We start from the raw sequence: 20,532 nt of genomic DNA on the forward strand, positions 1-20,532 counted from the left end.
GATTTACACTTTTAATTGACCGTACTTTCGTATATTGTATGATCATAGAGCCAGACTTCCCCCTGTTGCACGTTGTAGATGGATTGTCATTGCGCCTATGTCAATGCACCTCATTTAATTTCAATATTATAATATAAGCATAATATAAGTAATATGTTATTTCCTTATTCCTCTTTCATTATCATTCATGTTTTATAAATACTTGAACGCTTGAATGCAGATATTTCAAATTAAAACGTAAGTACATTAATAAATTATACATTTATAAATAAATGCAATAGGAATTTTTTGAGACAGATTGATGCTGACGCTCATGCATTTCAACCAAACAAACAATAATTAGTTCAATTTTTGACTGCGGAAATTTCACATAAGATGAAATAACTGATAACAAATTTAACTAGCAGTTTGTTAGCAACACTATAAACCAGCTGCGCGTGCCAAACTAGTGAACAAAAGGACAGTTCGATTCGCGTGGCACGCCTTAGCATGGGTTTAGCCTCTTCAAGCTATAATCCTATCGCCGCAACAAACAATAGGGACCTTCTGGCTGATGTATCCTGCTGTTAATTACACTTGCAGCGGATTGTCACGCTCGCGCTGGGCCACAGAAACCGGCGTCATGGGGTTCACTCGTATTAAGTATTGTGTTATTCCACCTAAGCTATTGTGTTTGTGCGTTCGAATTATGAAGGGATTTATACGGCCCTCCATTGTTTGTCCGCCCCCTTCTATTCACAAGATAGGGATTAAAACATTTCGAACGTTGTTACACCGGTGTACAACGGAAACAAAATTATTCCGACCACTGTAACTTATTCCATTTTACCGGTGCAGCTACACAAAATGTTATGACACCATATGTTTTTAACTTTGATTTGGGAACTTTCAGTAAAAGTTTGTCACCAGACCTCAGGGATCTTTGAGGACTATAATGTTTGACCAGATCAATTATATATGGTGGAGCTAGGTTATAAAAAGCAGCATGTGTAAAAACTAAAATCTTAAATAACCTACTGGTATGAGCTGCCCACAGCTTTTGTGGATCAGTGGAGAATTTGCTATTTTTGTGAGCTGACGTTCTTTTCACTTTTTTCATTTCGGTGTCGGTCGCGCTTCCTTTACAATTTTGTAGAGAGTAAGTATTTTCTTTCTAGAATTACAACTTGAAACATTGATTGTGAATTGTTTTACAATTCATGAAGGGCGTTTGAACCACGTGCATTTTTTCTTCAATTATTAGTTGTAAATGTTTATATGTTAATTCATGAACATAGAAATTATATACTGATCTTATAGTATCTTTCCATGTCAAATTCGTTTACTTCACATCTTTCCCAATCATCTGATTGATATTTCCTGTCTACCACTGCTTCCATTAATCTTTGACACCATAATGTTCATTTATAAATTTTGTAAATTGTAAATGGTAACAAGTAACATTTGTGAAATTTATTTCACTGAAAAGAAAAATCCTATGGCTACCTATGAATTTATGATATACTTATAACTTGTGTTTTGCTTATATTTAGTACTGGAAAGCTGTATTTAAATGTGGTGCGTATTTATTTACTTTATATATGTTTTAATGGTATTCACTATTATTTAGGGTGTGCGTGCATAAATTTACAAATAATGCATGACTGCAGTGGCGGATTTAAAGGTGACTGTTCAGCTGTTTATTCTGATTTTCAACCCCTAGATCTGTTTTCTTGTGTCATTTTTAAACCCCCATGAATGACTTTGTACAGTTAGATGTTCAGTCTCGTTGCGTCCTGTAGGTAATAGTGCACTTGCACTGAAGTTTGTTCCAGTACATTATGGAGTTGTCCCATATATTAGAAAGGTTCACTGTGCTCTAGGAACATAGAACGTTCACTGCTCTTTTACAGTATAAAAATCATAAATCAAAAATTGTTCTTTTTAAGTTTTAGAGAGAAAAGAGGAGATTAAGATGAGAGAATTCTGATTGGTCAGTTTCTAGTGACGTACCAGCGTAGTAGCCTCCGACAGCTGAAGTAACAGTATAGCCGTGTATAGATAGGTGACTAAACATCCATGTGTCATTAAAACAAAATACCGCAAGGTTGTGTTGCACCTGGGTGCCGTAATCTAGGTTACGATAAGAAAGACATCTGCTATTTTGTCCTACCTGCAGATGCCGAAAAACGTAAAATTTGGCTCAATTCTCTGAAGTTAAAAAATCCAAACACATTGTCAAAACACGCGAGGATCTGTGGCGACCACTTCGAGCCCGAATGCTTCTTACGTGACCTGCGAGCTGAATTGTGTGGTGGAAAAGCACGAAAAAAACTAAGAGGTGATGCTGTACCCAGTATATTCAAAATACGACAGTAAATTTCAACAAAGCTTGTCTCCCTGCGCACAACTGAATTCTTGAAGAAAGACCGGTCAGGCTGATTTAACGGTTTAATGGATGGTGATATTGACTTTGTTTTGGAGTAAAAGGCAGCAACAATAGCTAAAAGTTGTGGCTTTTCTCTTTTTAAGTTAATATATGAAAGTATTGTAAAAAGCCTCACGTCATGTGTGCAAAAACTTGCATGACAAACATAAAACAATGCTCACTGTAACTAACGCAAATTATTCCAATATGGTTTTGTGACAACGAGACAGGAATGTGAATTGACCGAAAATAATATTTTTTTATACCCCCCTTAAAACACTGTTGCTTGCTGTTTTCTTAATTTTATTATTATCATTATGATTTAAGATAAGATTTGTGATGGTGTATATGAAGGCCTATGTGTATGAATTCTGAAAAAAAGTTTTGCTTATGTACTGGTATGGGTGGGCCTACGCTCACATTTGGTTTTTGTCGCCGCTGTATACATATATTTTACCTGTCGGTGGAAGTGAGGATCGAGACAGAAGACAGAGACAAGGCATCTACACTGAAAGGCACAAAGCATTGCAGTATGCAGAAAAATGAAAAATGAAGTTAAAGATTTATTCGAGATTTCTAATTTTTCTAAATGTCTGGTGACAGAAAGTGACAGGTTTGGCTTTTTATTTATTTATTTATATTATTTTTGTAAATCACAGAAAAATTTTAATTCATGCTTTGATTATACGGGGGACTTATCTTCGTAATGAAAATTTTAAATATAACAACGGTTCTGTTTAAAATCCGCACACTACTAACACTAAAAATTAGGGGTGTTACGAGATGCACCCTTTATTAAACTGAAACTTACTGTCCTCAATTCTGAGTACATTTTTTCACTATGCCTGCATGGAAACGAAGGATTTGCAAATTAATTTCTATGAAAAGGAAAGTTTGGCGTAGTCAAACGATATTTTATGGCGACAACAATCTCCAGAGCTTATTTACGCACATGCGCATTCTGCACATGCTCAATTCTACCTAGAGGGGTGGTCCCGATTGAGGCACATGTTGCTACTTATACATTGCGCTTGGGCACCAGTCAAGGTTATGGCCTCTTTGCAACCCCACAAACGGAATTTGTGCAAAATTGCTTGAAAATGATAACATTTGCTGACTCGTCTCATCATTATTTTTAGGATAATGAGTCTTAGTTAATATTTCATATTTAATTTTTATCCCTAAGGCCATAACATTTAATGCAGGCAACAATTTGCCACATCGTTATTATAGTTAAAATTATTAGGATAGTGAGTTTATTTAATAAAAGCGGCCTTGTTTGGCCAAATCACGAACACCCGATAGTCTTTGTTGCATTCTTTTTTGCTATGAACGGGAATATGCAAGTTTGTGATGCACTGGGATGGAGGAGACATAAATGACGTTTTACGTGTTTTGTGTATATATTGATGCACCTTGAAAGATCTACATTATAGTTGTTAAATACAATCCGAGCTTTCGGCCCCTGGGCCTTCTTCGGGGATTATGAACAAAAAGTAAAAAAAAAATCAAACTCCTAGGATATGTGACGTCGGTGATGTGTTGAAGACATGCGATGGCCCAAAAGCGTGCTATACGTAAACAACGTCAAAATTACGTAACAAAGAAAAAAAAAATCAATACTCATTTAAGAAACTATTGTCCCTATTGAGTCCATTATTCAAGGTGTCTAGTGTTTTTATAAATATCTGTTCGGCGATCCGTCTTTGCCTAGTGTCGTTTAAGTTTCCTTTTCGGACGGTGACAGTGATGTCATTAACTGAGTGGTTCGGCGTGTTGAAGTGCTGTCCCACTGGTACGAAGAGGTTTTTGTTGTTTATAGTGCAGCGGTGGTGTCTAATTCTGTCTTTTAATTTCTGGCTTGTTTCTCCGACGTACATTTGATGGCATTGTTTACATCTTATCAAATAGATGACGTTCTGAGAGTCGCAAGTGTATTATCCCCTAGGGATGAGTGTCTTGCCTCCGGGAGTGATGATGGGGATGTTAATAATACAATGTCATTGCAAACTTCAGTGTTCGAGTAGCCACAGTGATTCAGTGCCAAGGAGCTTGGATCGAACACATTATAAACTATTTAGTTGTGCTCGCTAAATGATGGTATACGAGGAAGAACCTTTGACCGAACAAAACTTGCATGTCTGTTACACAGGTCTTTTAAAATTGTTAAATTTTCCTTTCAATCAAAACTGCTAATATATCAAATAAAGAAACATATTTTTGGACCACCCTATAATTAGATTAGGAATTTAAAGACGTTTTGTTTTGTGCAGACGTGATTAATGGCAACCCCCTATTTCAAACGAAGCCCACCTTGTAAACTTTGACATTCAGGTATGCACCAAGATGTTTAAGATGAAAATTACCAGTAGTCTTGAACTCGTTAATTTACAGAAACTGAAGGGGCAACTGCGACATCTGGCACCAAGCAAATGTACAGGTATGAGGAATCGAATAAAATAATTTATGTATACGTCCAGACTGAGCTCGTTTTCGTTTTTTTTAACGAGACCTTAAATCGCGTATAATAATATAATTTAAATTGGTTTATGACTCTTAACCAGCGGGCAAATTATGTTGTTTTAACGTTGAAACAACGTTGAAACAACGTTGAACCATAACGTTGAAAAGACATTGAATAAACGTTGGATTTGAAAGTTGTGTCAACCTCAGATAACAACGTTGTATCAACGTCAGAAAGCAATGTTATATCAACCCCACCCAGGGGGACATTTGCCTGGATGTGTTTAGCAGTAGGACATGTTTGATGGCTAAATATATGTAGGGTATAAATGTATGGCCTTTACGTTAAAATTTCCAAGGTTTAGATTAATATATATAGATCTTACACACACACACACACATACAGTGTATATATATAACAAGGTCACAGTCACCTCAACCTGTCTATCTATTACAGGTTACCAAGAACTGTTAACTCCATCACATTTACAGCAACTTATTCATCCTAGTGTTAGCTGACCTTGCAAGCAATTCAGTTTATTGGAATGTATTTCTGAATAACAAGTTAAGAAAATTCACTAGTTAACTAAAGACACAAAACAACTGTCACTTTTACTTTAAAACCATTTTGTTATTATTTTGATAAATTTAGTTACAGTATTGATAAACAAAGTATCACGTTTTCAATAATTAATATTTTAAATTACAATCCATAACTGCAAGGTTGTGTCATTGACCAAAATACAACGTTGAGTCAACGTGGCTGGATCAACGTTGATTTAACTTTGAATTTAGGTAGATCAACGGCAATTCAACGTATCAACCTGTTTTCAACGTTGATCCAACGCAACTATACCTGCTGGGTTAGAAATTTCAATACAGGGGGATGAGTAAGTATATGTAGCATTCACAAGCAAAAACGCAGGCTGAGATGTAGTAAATATATTCAGACATAAAACTTGAAATGTTGACCATTTTGGTCTTAGTAAGTCTGTCATCGTGTCTATATGCGGATAGCGCGTAGGTTGCGCCCCTCCATGACTGACTCACAAGAGAGAAATAAATTTATACTTACCAGTTCCCTCGCTGTCTAATAAGATAGTAACAAATTCTTTCTCTCTGTTTCTCAGAACCTTTGTTCCCATCCAAATACCGGACCTCTGAGGGTACATTTTATTTCCAAGCTCAAACGCATCGTGAGTGCCAGCCAACCTATAAATTGAGAAAGCCCCATTTAATGGATAACATACTGTAAATGCACCATAGGGACATCAGGACAGATGCTTTTAAATGATCTTAATTTGTACAATAGCTTTAAAAGCAGTGGTCTCAAATAAAAGACTTTAAAATGTTGTGTGTAGTGTAGTGATAAGTGGGTCAGTACGTCAATACTTATACCAGTAAATTAGCACTTGTACATGTGTACAGGTGCATGTTAGACTGCTGTGGGATGCACTAGGAGAAACTAGCTGTTACAGTCTGAGTGAGGGAGTTTTAAGGACAATAACAAAATAAGGAAAATTTGAGGTAAGTTTATCTTTGTAAAGTTATGCTTGTTTGGTTGATTTTGTCAAGTAAATGTTAAATTTAATATTGTGTTATAGATATTTGCTGGCGTCAAGTGGTACTCTGACCCGTATCAGAAAGTTGAATTATTTTAATTTGTGAAAAATGGCTTATTTTACATTGGTCCACATGAAGCTGTCACCGAGTTTATATATATATATATATATATATATATATTTAGTCCGGCTTCTGCTATCAAACAATCAAACTGCTAACGGTATTTTAAAATTAACCATAATCTACACGTACCTTGACAAAATATAAGACTTTCCGCTCCGTGCTGGTCCACAAATCCCCACTACACTGACCGGATCCGTTATGTCCCGCAGCAGCTCTAGAGCCTCTTCCACCACGACCAGGTGGGTTCTTTTCACACCTTCCTGCTTAACGTCCTTGCCTGGAGACGGATCATACTGAAAATCGTTCGGCAAAATCAGAGGCACAGAGGTTTGCCTTGTTGCTAGATCTCTTTGAGAGATGGGCAATATCTCGTAGCCCTGTCGTATATGAGGGGCCGTCAGCGAATTGTCATCTGCGGCCATGTTTCCACATCTGGTTTCTGTAAATGAAATGAGGATATGGTATGTTATCGTTTTTTTCTGTAAACATAGAAATATTGTGTACTTGAATTCATTTATTTCGAACATGTACTTGGGATGTATATCATGACTAATATTAACGTCCAGCTTTGACACAAGGAAGGTACCATACATCATACATGTCTATTGTGCCAGCAAAATGAGTGTATTCTCCAATTTTTGAATGTTATTCTTTTGTTTCTATAGCATCACTTAATACGTAAATAAAGAATTTCACTTTATAATCAAGTTTGATCGTTTTGAAATAATTGCTATGAATTTAATGAAATAAAAAATAAAAGATACAGGAAAGTCTAATGTTCACCTTCACCTGAACAGGTACCTGTAATTATCTCAGTCTTGATGATGGCTTGTTAGTCCCTCTCAGACGAACAGACGAAACAGTCAACAGGTAAATCAAATTTCAGAATCTATCATAAATGAAACCTTTCTGACTATCAAAACTAAGATCCAATGAAACTATTTTCACATCAGATTTTTATCTTTATTTTATTTTTTAATTTATTTTCACTAAATGTAAGGCCACCTGCCTTTTTTTACAATAATTTGATAATCATTCATTTCTATAATTGCACATTACATTTCACATCTCCCTTGTCCATTTCTAATCACGACTTTCTTCTTATTTCTGCTTTTGTCAAATTATTTGTAATTTTTCTTAAAACTGTAATATTTTTTAAATTTCGTCAATATCATAAACCCAATTTTCAATTACAAATATCCGATACGAAATTATCCTTGGGTCGCCATAAAGAGGACATTCTAACAAAAAGTTCCTTTCACACTCGACTGCCTCTCAATTACAACACTGATAAATTATCTGATCTCTACTACATGTATGTCTACCTTTTTTAATTTCAAGTTGATGATTCGAACATCTGAATCGTGCTAAAACAGATATACAACTAGCTTTATCAAACACTGTAACGTATGTCTCAATAATAAGATCATGCTTAAATAACTTATATAAATCTATGTTCATATTGTTAGACATTTCGTTATACCACGACTGGAAGTCAATATCTATGCATCTTTGACTAAATTCCTTTATAAATAAACTTTCATTACCCACTATTTGAATTAATCCAGGCTATTCCAAAATCGTACCCATATAAGAGTTTCTTTACTTGTATTGCCCAGCAATCCTTATCGTTTTCTGCCATATTATACAGCCACACGTAACACGCTTTAATAAACCTATTTTCAGGTTCTTTCTTAAGCCTGAGCCAGTACTTAATTATTTTCACTAGATGCCCAACCTTTAAAGTATTTCTGCCTAATTAACCTTTGTCCCTACATTTGATGCATTTCTTCTTAATTGCAATAAAAAATTGCAGAATTTATTCCGCAATTTCCGTATCTTGCCCAGGATGGAAGCCCCATAATAAGACATTGTTTAATATTATCCAAAAAATGATCTTTGAATGGATTTTTCTGCTAGCTTACTATCCTGTATTTACATGGGGCAGAAAAATAGGTCACATAGGTAGGTTAAATTTCTGACCAAAGATTTGAAGAAAGGAGCAGTCTTTTTTGGCTGTCTTTTTTGTCTTGTCTTTTTTGGCTGATTAAATCAGTTTATCACTTGGCATGTCGACTTTATTTGAGTCGTATAAGAATCTAGTAGAAGTGGTTTATATGTGTTACTGCCAATCCACGCTCCACCGATGCTCGGTTCATATGCACCTTTAAGTAATAATCCAAATAACGAATAATGTTTTCACGACGTTATCAAATGGTTACATGCTGGTAATGGTATAAAAGAACATTATGGTAACGTTATGGGCGATTTAACTCAAGAAAAAAAAAAACATTATAGTAATTTGTAGAAAGATTCAAAGACCGTTTCTACAAAATTTTATGATAACGTTATATTGTGGAGTTTTATCAGCGTTTTTATAACATTCTGGAAAAACATTTATAATGTTGTGAAAACCTTTTTATATAAATAACCAAAACAGGTCTAATGCTACTGTTCATTATAATGAATACCCAACCATCACCCTGATTTTCTATTGTTCATTACTTCCGGAAAAGTTTAAATAGATATCAATACTGTAACGCACTTTATCAAAACATGATAAAAGGTGTTTTAAAGTAAAAGGTATAGATGTTTTGTGTCTTTAATGAACTAGTGTTTTTCGGAAATACATTCCAACAAGCTTTCTAGCAAGGTCAGCTAACAAAAGGATGAATAAGTCCAGCTGTAAATTTGAAGGAGTGAAGTTAACTGTGTTGACAATTCGCGGTATCCTATTATATATATGTGTGTGTGCGTGTGTGTGTGTGTGTGGCTAAAGCAGTTGAAACCCTTAACACCTAAAAGTTAAACAAATACACCATCATTTATTAGGCATCAAACTGCTAAACACATTCGGTCTAAAAGCGTGTTACATGTTAAGGAGTTTAACATGCTTAGGAGCTAAATGCGTCGAAAAATGAGACAAAACAGGCGCTTAGAAATGTGTTTAGGAGCTAAACACTTTTTTACAGTGTATACACCAATTTTTTGTTTTTTTTTTATTAGGTTCTAGAGTCTTACTTTTAATTTTCTTTCCATGTTTTTTTAAAGTTATCATATAACTGTACCTTAAATGCAACCTTTTCTGCCACAAACGTTTTTTTTTATTCTTTCCGATCTTGTTTATGAAGTGCTAAATGTTCCTGAGATTTTGAATTTTTTAATAATTTCAATGATTTACGGACTTTGTTTTTGGCATCATAACAATCCCTATCAAACCATGCGTTTTCACTTTTTATTGTGGTAGTTACAACGATGGTATAGTTACATGTACTCGAAGAGGAATGTGCAATTTCAATAAGCAGACAAACACCTTGTACCGCATCATCAATTTTTCCTTCATTGATACATCTTCTAATATTTTCCTTTTTTTCGAGGCTGTTTTGTTAATTGAGTTACTCAACGTATCCTTTTTTTCTTACTTTTCTATTTTAGTTTCCTTTTAATAGTTTAACTCGGCATTAAGTTTTCGGAAGTCGTTTTCCGTAGCAAATGTTGAAATTGGAAATAAAATTGTATAGGAAAGTGGTCTGGCACGTCTGAAGTTGTTAGGGGATAATTAACCTTCGCTTAGCAACTTTAGTGGTCAGACATCTAAGCCGCTTATGCTGAAAGCAATTTAGCCCCTTGGAGATTGACCGTATTATTTATTATCTAAAAAAGTACACAACAACGGCTACAACGATGACAGACACGGATAATGGCTATAGGCCTACATACAGACACGCTGTGTCTGTACGTAAAAATGCACAATTTCTTGGGAGGAATGCATTTCTGTAAAAAAATGGAAATCAGTCACACGTACATATTACAGGGTTTGTCTGTTGGGTCAATTAGAATAGAAACTAGACATATAAATATTGCAATTGTCTTTGAAATGTCATTGTCGCTTAACTTTGGACTTAACATGCCCTAGACAAGGTATATTTCTTTCGACCTGTGGGAGGCTCTTGTAAAGATACCAAGGATTATCCATATGCTGTTATGATAGCGGTAACTTGATAGTAATGTTTTGTAGGTGTACGGTTTAAAAGACTAGTTTTGGTTAGAAGAATTAAAACGTCAGAAGTGGGAAAATATTTCTATTCACATCCTTTCAAAAATAAATAAATTAGAAAATGTCTGCAAAAATGTTGCAACTTTAAAATGGACACACACCTCCCCAAAACATTTATAAGCGAAAGGCCTTGCACACATCTGTTAATAAGTCATTGAAGTTGAGGAACACTTCATCCGGCAGTGAATAAAAACGCCACTGTGACAGAATTTCTGATTACGTTGTGGGAATGCATGGTTGAACAGATGGTATGTTATCTCTTATCTCAGTGTCATATGGGGGCGTTGCCATTGGCCATGTTTTAGTAGATAAGATGAGCCACTTGCTGTCATATTGTTCAATCTCATTAATTTCGTAAGGCTAATGCTGTTTTCAGTACCATATGTGCTGTCATCAATAGAGATTGAAACCCATATATGTATAGTCAGGTAATTGCTTGGTTTTGCATTTTAGTGCCCATAATATTCTGACTTTCACAACTCGCGATATTCCCTGAAAAACCTTTCGACAAACGAAAATGTTTCAGTCTCTCTCTCTCTCTCTCTTTTCGAAAACAACACACGCACATATTGCCTTCTTACTTTATACGTCTTAACAGACTCTGATACAACAAATAAGGAACAGTAAAAGGTACGGAGCCTGAAAATGGATCTTTATGAACCCCGACCCGCGATATACTACCTGTGTGTCCTTGGAGAATTACATTCTGTGTTGGTCTTTGGGGTGTCTGTCTCCTCACTGGCCATGAGGATATCTCTGTACTTCGTCCAGTGGCATGACCTGCATTCTGGGAAGAGACATTCCGAGAACCTCCCTGTAAACCAAACAACTATTATATAGAAAATTTATCCTAATTTTCAACAATGTATGGAAGGTGTCCTGGTTATTACTTACGCTACATAATTTATAATACATCTTTTCCTGGACCTGTAAACTAAAATATTCCATATTAAATTGGCTAAATCAAAATCTTCGCCTCTTTGCAAGCCCACAGATGGAAACTTGAACTATTTGTTTCCATACTAGTTATTAATGAGAATTTTTCTACATATCGCACAATCGTTATAAACAAATGTTATCTAATGTTACCTGATAAATCAAGTCAATTATTTTATTACAGTGAACTCCATACATGTACTTGTGTTTGTCCTTTATTGATATTTTTCATTATGTAAACTAAACATACAGAACATATACCTCCATTTCCGTGTTGTACTTCACCACCATGTTTCCCAGTATTTTTTTGTGCCTTAACTCCACACTAGCATCCCAGGCACTCTTTATGACAGGTTCACCGTCTGGATCATTGACAGCTTGAACATAGTGCTGCAACATTGTGGCAAGCTGATCTCCTACAAAATGTGAAAAAGGGTGACCTTTAAATGCACCCGAAAACTTAAATTTGAGACCAATTTTCAGTCCGGATGGAATTAACCTTGCACCTTTATTTTCCAAATGGAATGGACAAATAAATCCAAGGAAACACCGTACCTGTTATCTTAGAGTTCACAGTCATCTCTTTCTTGCATTCTAGATCAGACAAGGTGTATTCTATAAACTCTTCCATTTTCTCATTGAATTTGAGTTCAATATTATTAACGTTTGCTACAATATCTTCCACAACATCTGAACCTCCTGGTAAAGGTAAAGTAAATGCCTCCACCCTTTCAAAAATCGTCATTATGGCTCTCCCTATCTTCTCTTGGTAGGTTTCTTCCTTTTTTCGAGTGTCTTTCTTGAAAACCTGTTGTAAAAACGCCGTGTTAGATCATTGTGCAGCTATGAAATATGGATGACCATGGAGATGATAAATTGGGATCAAAATCAATGTATTATATGATAATTAGACCTTGAGAATTTTTGACCAATTTGTTAGGTGATTAGAAAAAAAATGCCCTTCAAGCACTCCTTTGATTATTAAGCGTAGGATTAAGTTGAGAACAAACAAATAATCGTCATATTTACGAATTATTTATTTTATTTTTGATAAGTTTTTTATTTTCTGTTTTCAACTTGGATATTAACAATTAAATTAAGGGGGTGAGCACTCGCCATCAAAGGTGTGTAAACTCACCACTTCCTTCACGTAGTCAGAGGGTGTCATTTCCTCTCCGGTGTCAGGGTGGACTAACTTCAAATAGACGTCTCGTAAAAGCCACATGAAGTTTGGAAACACCCTGCGAAGTGCCCCCATATCTTCTGTAACCTCCTCATTTTCTTTCACCCGAATTTTACCAATAATGTCAGTAAGGACTCTAAGTACAAAATAAATTCTCCTTTTGTATATTTTATAAAATACAAGTAGATCTTCGTCATAAATTTGCAGAATAAAAAAAATGTGCTACTCAAAAGAACTAAGGCAACACCCGCCATTTTAGGAAAAAAAGTTTGACCCATGTTTATTATTTAGTTAAGACAATTATTTCTGCTTGTTTATTTACGGCGTTTGATGCTAGTAATTGACAGCCACGAGTGAGTGAGGAGCGGGGAGTGTTTTGTACAGTAAATGAGTTGATTGGCATGTTGATATGGTACTTATACAACTCCATGCAATGTAAACGGAGAGAAGGCTGCTCCAGATTGAAAGAGGTAAAGAGAAAAACGAATAGAAACGGCACGGAAATCAACTGGAAGGTGGTTCATAAATAAGATGAAAGAATAGTAAAGAGTAGTAGCTTCTACCTAGCGTGACAACTTAAGATATTGACAAAAAAGAAACGTTTGACAGCACGAATCTTGTCAGAAATAGAGGGAACAATATCCGGACGAAACTATACAATCAAGCACATAGTATCCGGAAAGGTGATTGGAAATGGACAGAAAACGAAAGGTAAGAAAATTTATTTAGAAGATTATTGTAGAAAACCCTTTTTACAATATTTAAATGACTTTATTGTAGCCAGCTACACTTTCGAATATCACCTTAGTAATGTAGACATTACAAAGGTTTTACAAAGGTTGAACAATGCAAACTTGACATTATCTAAAATGTTTCATTGCGCGAGAGGTCAGTTATTGGGGTGCATAACTTCAATAGCCAACATTTGCGTTGACACTGTCCAGTGTAAAGCAGTGCCAGGGTTTCTAGTACCTGAGCTAAACAGGTGATCGAATTCTTGGAATAGCGAATTATTGGATATTGAATTTATACCCTTACAAATCCTCAGTTGATACCAGATAATATAAAACCATGCGGACGTTTACGCGCTTTGCTGCTGTCCTTACGCAAAAAAAGGATGTAGTCGAGTGGCCATTTCCATAATAAACTCTGCAGTGTTCTTTCCTGTTAGCCTTTTCGCTGAAAGGTATCTTCAGGTCAAGAGAAGGAAAATTAGCTTGGTTGCTACTTACAAGACATTGAACATTTTTCAATATGGCCGTCAATTTATGAATAAAAAAAAAAAGAAAAACGACCAGAAGTCGGCGGGTATACTTTATTTAGAGCTTCTTTGAACGTTTATCCTATCAGAAGGACTAGTGAATACACTTAAGCTTGCAGCAAGAAAAAGGCCGTCAAAACATTTGTGAGAAAGTGATAAAAGCTGCAAAAATAGTTCGTTTTTGGCATATTTAGTCTCATTTAAACCATATTTGCTTCTTATAATTAAGTTATTTAATATATTTTGTTTGTATTGCCCCCCCAACTGTCAGAACAATGGTTAAATTATCATCCCTTACACATTCAGTCCAAACAGCCAGACAAGTGAAGATAGTAACTAAGCAGACGGTCATTGTGTGAGTAGCAAAGGGTGGCCTCCTATCAAGTGAGTGCTAATTGCCTAGTTGCTGATGGCCGGCTATATAATGTCAAAGCAAGGGAAGATTTTGTTGTTCTAGTGCAGCATGCAATATTTTGTTTTATGTCAGTCTAATACTAATCTCAATCACTCTCATTTAGATCAATTTTTATCTTAAAAACTAAGCCAGTACGCTTTAAGACTAGTTAATCTTTAAGGCCACGTCAGATCAGTTATGATATGAAATAACATTTTACAACCAGATCAGACACATAAAAACTAGCATGTCAACTTATACAACGAGAAGTTTAAGTCTGGACTTCACCATCTTTGCCAGAGTTACATTGGTGAAATGTGGGGATCAAGACTGTGGGGAAGTACACTACTCTTTTTCATCCGTAGCAGTAAGCTATAATATGCGTGTAGTTAGACTAAAGTTGGATCATTTGTCAAATATTTTATGCTGTGTATTCAATGATAAACATTCATTTGGTTTTACGGAATTCATACTTGAGTTCTACTAGGTCCTTCTTCCTTGGTACTTTCATGGTGTTATAAATCAGCAGTGACGTAAGCAGCACCATCATCACCAGTAGACCGCCATGATCAGCGTATTCGGGATTAACGGCATCTGTCAAGAAAAAAATTCTTATTGGAAATACATGTATGTTCTAATAGTTGGGTAGAATAATTTAGTGACAGATACTAAGAACCTGCACAATTGGTATGAGATTCTCAGCTTTCGGCAGAGTGGTAAATAGCAAATGTTAAACCACCGGGTCAGTCATGTATAACCTGACGAATTTTCCACTTGAATAAAAAACAATTATGTAATCAAGATGAAGCATAGTTTTGATCAAAATAAGTAAATCGCATCAGAAACGGCTATTTTGTTTATAAGCCCTGAATTTTTACAGAGTAGGACAGACCTTATTTAGATGACAGTCGGATTCAATTTTCTTTGTTTGGGGGATTGCTACCAGTAACACAGTTTTCATATAAAGTACCATTGAAACAGGTCGGTCGAGAGATGACTCATGAGATGAAGACAGTATGACAAGCAACATGGCGGTATAATACCTTATTAACATTTATGTAACCTCTCTTCAACCGCTGATAGCGTGTAAAAAGACGAGAGGTTCAGTAGGAGAGAAAAGGACGGCAAAGTTACCCGCAGATCGTAGCCTGTGACAGAAAGTCCCCCGTTCACATACGTTGGCGTTGATAGTTTTGGTCCGTTTACCGTGAAAGAAAGACGAAAGGAGGTAAATCGTTAAGGCGTGCTGTTCACATGTCTTAATTGTATCAAGGGCTATTCACATTGAGGTATCAACCGTGTTGACAACGAACTCCTTCATAAACGCATTGCGTCGATTCCAAGCTATACGAAACCGATCCGATATCTGCGTTCAGATTGCCGTACACATTTTATTGGGGCCAACAACGAGCTTAAACGAGCACTCAGTGAAATGGATCAGCATACTTTAGCCTCGGTCACAACCGGCCGTACGGGATCTTACGGGCTGTTTGCGTCCAAATTTTGCACAGAATCTCACGTCCCACGCAAGTCCTTCTTACGCAATTTCGAGTTCGCAGACAGCCCGTAAGCACGTAGGGAGGATGTTGGACATGTCCAAAAGATTCTACGAATAGCCTGCGAACAGCGAGGCCGCAAGCGTAACTTGCTCCCCTCGCACGGAGTTAGCAATGAAGGTGCAAGTGCCCTTTGCGTGTTGAGTAAAGCCTAGGTCCCAACCGAACGTACGGGTTGCTACGTGTGGTCTACGGCCAAAAAATGGTGAAAACGTGGGAGTTCGTGAGTGAGGAGCAAGTCCATCGTGCGACTTTTGGAGGAAGCAAACAGCACTTAGAAACTTTTCGACATGAACAACAGCCGCTACGTGCGATCTAGCTACGTCCTAGCCAGACGCAAGGAACCCAAAAACTATGCGTCCAAAACGTAGTTCAGACCTAGGCTTAAGGCGCACGCCCTCACAACTAACGAACAAAGTCGAGAAAACACCGGGAATGCGTCGCACCCCCACGCCTGGTGTATAAAAGGCGTGCTCACGACGCACGCTCGTGTATTTACAATGAACGTCGACTGTGTTACGTGTACAACAATTTTCAAAACTTTCAAATTTTTGCTCAATTTAGTTTCTAATATGCCTCCAAAAGGCAAGAGAAAGAAGCTTACATAGTAGAAAAAAAAAAAAAAAAAAAAAAAAAAGGGGAGGAGGAAGAAGAAAGAAGAGGAGAACAGGAAGCAAAACTGACGTACGCCGTCAGTACGTCACCACAAACGTGTGAGGCAATTGTGAAGCAAAACTGACGCAAAAGGGCACTACTTTCGCCGTGCGTTGTATTCCCTTTGTAAGTGGTGAGTGTGTGCCACGTACACAGCAAGCAAGACAAACACAAGAAAGGAGTGCATTATCCACGGCCATCGCTCCTTGCAATTAGCGTCCCTGCTTGAAAGGACATCTCATGTGTCCTCTACCTCTACTACCTCCACGGCCTCTGCAACACCCAAAAATCGCAGGGGACGTACGATCCTGAAATTCGTGCGTCCGATTGTGACCGAGGCTTTTGTCAGATTTCTTATGGGAACGACAATGCGATTTTATTCAATTTGAGTTTAACGCACCGTCGTCCAGCCAAGCAAGAGGAGTCTGGGAACGTCAAATCCGAACTGTGAGGAATTCTTTGTCTTTTCTGCTTGAGCAGTCACAGTGTCAATATATCGACGAGTCATCACGAACATTGATTGTTAATTGCAGACCTCTTACTTATGACAACCAAAATGACCCATGTTTCCTTGAGCCATTAACCCCCAATTACTTGTTAACCACCAACAAATGTTATTCTCCCGCCTCCTGGTGAATTCCATAAAGCTGACATGTATTGCAGAGAGCACTGGAGACAGGTTCATTATTTATGGAATCAGTTTTGGTTTAGATGGCGCAGGGAATATTTGCAAACCTTACAAGTGAGACAAACATTATTAAGACCTAGACGCAATTTCTGTGTTAGTGATATTGTTTTGATTAAAGACGAGAATTTACCTAAAAATCTTTGATCATTAGCAAGAGTTGAGTGCGTTTATCCCATTGATGATGAACAGGGCAGAAAATTTAGGGTAGCAATGTACTCGTACATTAGATTCTGCGAAGGGTAGATCCAGTTGTGTTTGTAGAAAGACCAAATCAGAAGTTGTTACTCTTAGTTCCAAGCACTGAGAAGGATAATGGGTAAGTATATGTAGCATTCACAAGCAAAAGCGCAGGCTGAGACTGAGTAAATATATTTGGACATAAAATTGAAATACTGACCACTTTGGCCTTAGAAAGCCTGTCATTGTGTCTGCAGTAGACCTGTAACAATTCATATGGACCATACTCAAATAATGTCTATATTCACGTAGCACGTACGTTGCGCCTCTCCATGCTTGACTCACAAGAGAGATATAAATTTATACTTACCAGTTCCCTCGCTGTCTAACAAGATAGTGACAAATCCTTTCTCTCTGTTTCTCAGAACCTTTGTTCCCATCCAAATACCGGACGACTTAGGGTACATTTTATTTCCAAGCTCAAACGCATCGTGAGTGCCAACCAACCTATACGTTGAGAAAGACCCATTTAATGGATAATATACTGTAAATGCATCACAGGGACATCAGGACAGATGCTTTAAAATGATCTTAATTTGTGCAATAGCTTTAAAGGCAGTGGTCTTAAATAAAACACACTTTAAAATGCTGTGTGCTCTTGTTCATGTGTACAGGTGCATATTAAACTGCTGTCGGATGCGCTTGGAAAAACCGTTACAGTCTGAGTGAGAAACTTTTAAGGACAATTATTAAGTAACGAGATAAGAACATTTTGAGATGTTTATTTTTGTAAAATTATGCTTGTTTGGTTGATTTTTTCAAGTAAATAAATTGTTAAATTAAATATTGTGTTATAGATATTTGCTGGCGTCAAGGGGTACTCTCACCCTTACCTGAAAGTTGAATTATTTTAATTTGTGCAAAATGGCTTATTGTACATTGGTCTACATGCAGCTGTTACCGACTTTTTTTGTAGTCCAAACGGCTTCTGCTATCAACCAATCACAATTCAAACCATAATGAATTGAACATAGCCTAAACATACCTTGACAGAGCGTACGACTTTCCGCTCTGAGCTGTTCCACAAATCCCCACTACACTGACCGGATCTTTTACGTCCCGCAGCAGTTCCAGTGCCTCGTCCACCACGGCCAGGTGGGTTCTTTCCACACCTTTCTGCTTAACGACCTTGCCTGAAGACGGATCATACTGAAAGTCGTTCGGCAAAATCAGAGGCACAGTGGTTTGCCTTTTTGCCAGATCTCTTTGGGAGATGGGCAATATCTCGTAACCCTGTCGTATATGAGGGGCCGTCAGCGATCTCTCCTCTGTTGCCATGTTTCCACGGCTGGTGTCTGTTTATGTAAAGAGGACGTGCTTTGTTATTGATGTTGTATATTTGAATATATTTGTATCGAACATATACATTGTACTAGGATTGTATATCACAAATAAAGTAAACATCCAGCTTTGGCACATGGATGCTTGTATGCAGTTCGTTGTAATAGACAGACATATATTTTATATAATTTTTTAAAAGTTATGCATGCTTCATATTATTGAGAAACCATCTTAATGACTCTTCTATTGCTATCAGCGTGTACGTAAATTCCCTTGTCACATTTTGACTAAATTCCTGGCTTTTCTACACACACTGGACAAAAGAAGTGTCACCCCTACAGAGCCAATACTATTTGGGAGATAAATGACTGTGGAATGATACATGTATGCTCCTGGTATCATTTTATTAACATCAAATTTCACAAAAAATCACAAAATGAGAACAAAATATACATTCTACCAAAATATGCAGTTTCAAGTCCAAAATTAGTACTTAGTGGCATAGCCACGTGACCTAATAATAGGTGCCAGTCTACGAAGCAAGGTTTCATATTATTGTCTGATGCGTTCAGGGCTTATGCTGACCCAAGCATGAAACACTGAATATAACAGAGTTTCTCTGCTGGTTAGACGGGCATTTGTGAAAAGTTTTGACATATCATTCCACACATTTTCTATTATGTTTGCATCCGGACTCTGGGCAGGCCACTTCACCCTGCGAATGTCCTGTTGGTCAAACCAATCATCAACTGCTCTGGGCCTGTGACAAGGAGCATTGTCATCCTGGTGAATAAATGGATAATTCCTGTCACCAAACATGTTAGTAATAGATGGTAGCAAGCCTGACTCCAAAACATCGATATATTTCTAGTGATTCATGTTTCCATTAACCACTATCAATTCGCCCAAGCCATGGATGCTGATGCAGTCCTACACCATGATGAATATGCTGCTCCAGGTTCGAAAATTCAGTGCATGTGGTTCAAATGCTTTACCAGCAGTTCGCCAGCATCGTGTCCGTCTGTCATCAGAGGTCAGACCAACGCGACACTCATCAGAAAAAAAATATAGGACCAATTGTCATGGACTGTCCAGTTCCAGATCCTGTTGACCCTAGTTTACTCTACGTTGCCTGTTTTGTAACGATATAAGAGGTTTCAGTCTTGCTACCCTGCTGTGCACTCTCAGAGCATGTAACCGACGCCTAGCAATTTTCACAGACACATTCTTATGTGTGAAATTGTTCCACTGTGTTGTCAACTGACAAGCAGTGTCGAACTTTGACAACCTGGACATCAAAATCAGTCGTCGGTCTTCACGGCCAGTATTTTTTTCTTGGACGACCCATCAGAGGCAATTTGTCTCTTGATCCAGTGTTTCTATACCGAGACCAGACCCTCTGCACGGTTCTGACTGAACAATTCAATTGTATCGATATTCTGACATTGCTTATATTCCGCCTCTTCAGGTTAATAACTTGCACCTATAACCGTTAGATAATTGCCTGTATCTTGCCATATTGGAGGAAGACAGGAATAACATTTGCTGTACATGTACAAGACCAACAATACAATTCCATGGTATAGCGGTTTTATACTCATTAGTCACATTATAAGTAGACCAGGCATTATGAGTACCCGAGATCTGCCTACTTTTATTACTCTGAGGTAGGGGGTGACACTTCTTTTGTCCAGTGTGTGTAAATTCCTGACCTTCTTTTCTGTGTAGA

General features: G+C 37.2%; 1 protein-coding gene across 1 annotated transcript; it reads right to left on the minus strand.

Moving 5' to 3' along the window:
* Positions 1–6,675: 6,675 nt before the first annotated feature.
* On the minus strand, positions 6,676–18,800 carry LOC106151711 (guanylate-binding protein 1-like). The gene is made up of 8 exons (XM_087007673.1): positions 18,508–18,800; positions 17,833–17,969; positions 14,861–14,981; positions 12,688–12,868; positions 12,105–12,357; positions 11,811–11,965; positions 11,295–11,427; positions 6,676–6,995 (listed from the first exon to the last, which is right to left on the minus strand). The coding sequence occupies exons 1-8, from the start codon at positions 18,798–18,800 to the stop codon at positions 6,676–6,678; spliced, it is 1,593 nt and encodes a 530-aa protein (XP_086863799.1).
* Between the last annotated feature and the right edge of the window lie 1,732 nt (positions 18,801–20,532).

This window comes from Lingula anatina, chromosome 3 (genome assembly GCF_051362555.1).
Source record: "Lingula anatina isolate TDL-2025a chromosome 3, LinAna3.0, whole genome shotgun sequence".
Classification (NCBI taxonomy): Eukaryota; Metazoa; Brachiopoda; class Lingulata; order Lingulida; family Lingulidae; genus Lingula; species Lingula anatina.

Bases quoted from the DNA above. Each gene is read 5' to 3' on its own strand.
- LOC106151711 (XM_087007673.1), bottom strand. From the start codon at position 18,800: ATGGCAACAGAGGAGAGATCGCTGACGGCCCCTCATATACGACAGGGT. The intron at 12,869-14,860 runs GTATGAATTCCG...TTTTGTACTTAG, and splicing joins AAGGACCTAGTAGAACTCAA to AGTCCTTACTGACATTATTG. The intron at 12,358-12,687 runs GTGAGTTTACAC...TTTTTACAACAG, and splicing joins CTGACTACGTGAAGGAAGTG to GTTTTCAAGAAAGACACTCG.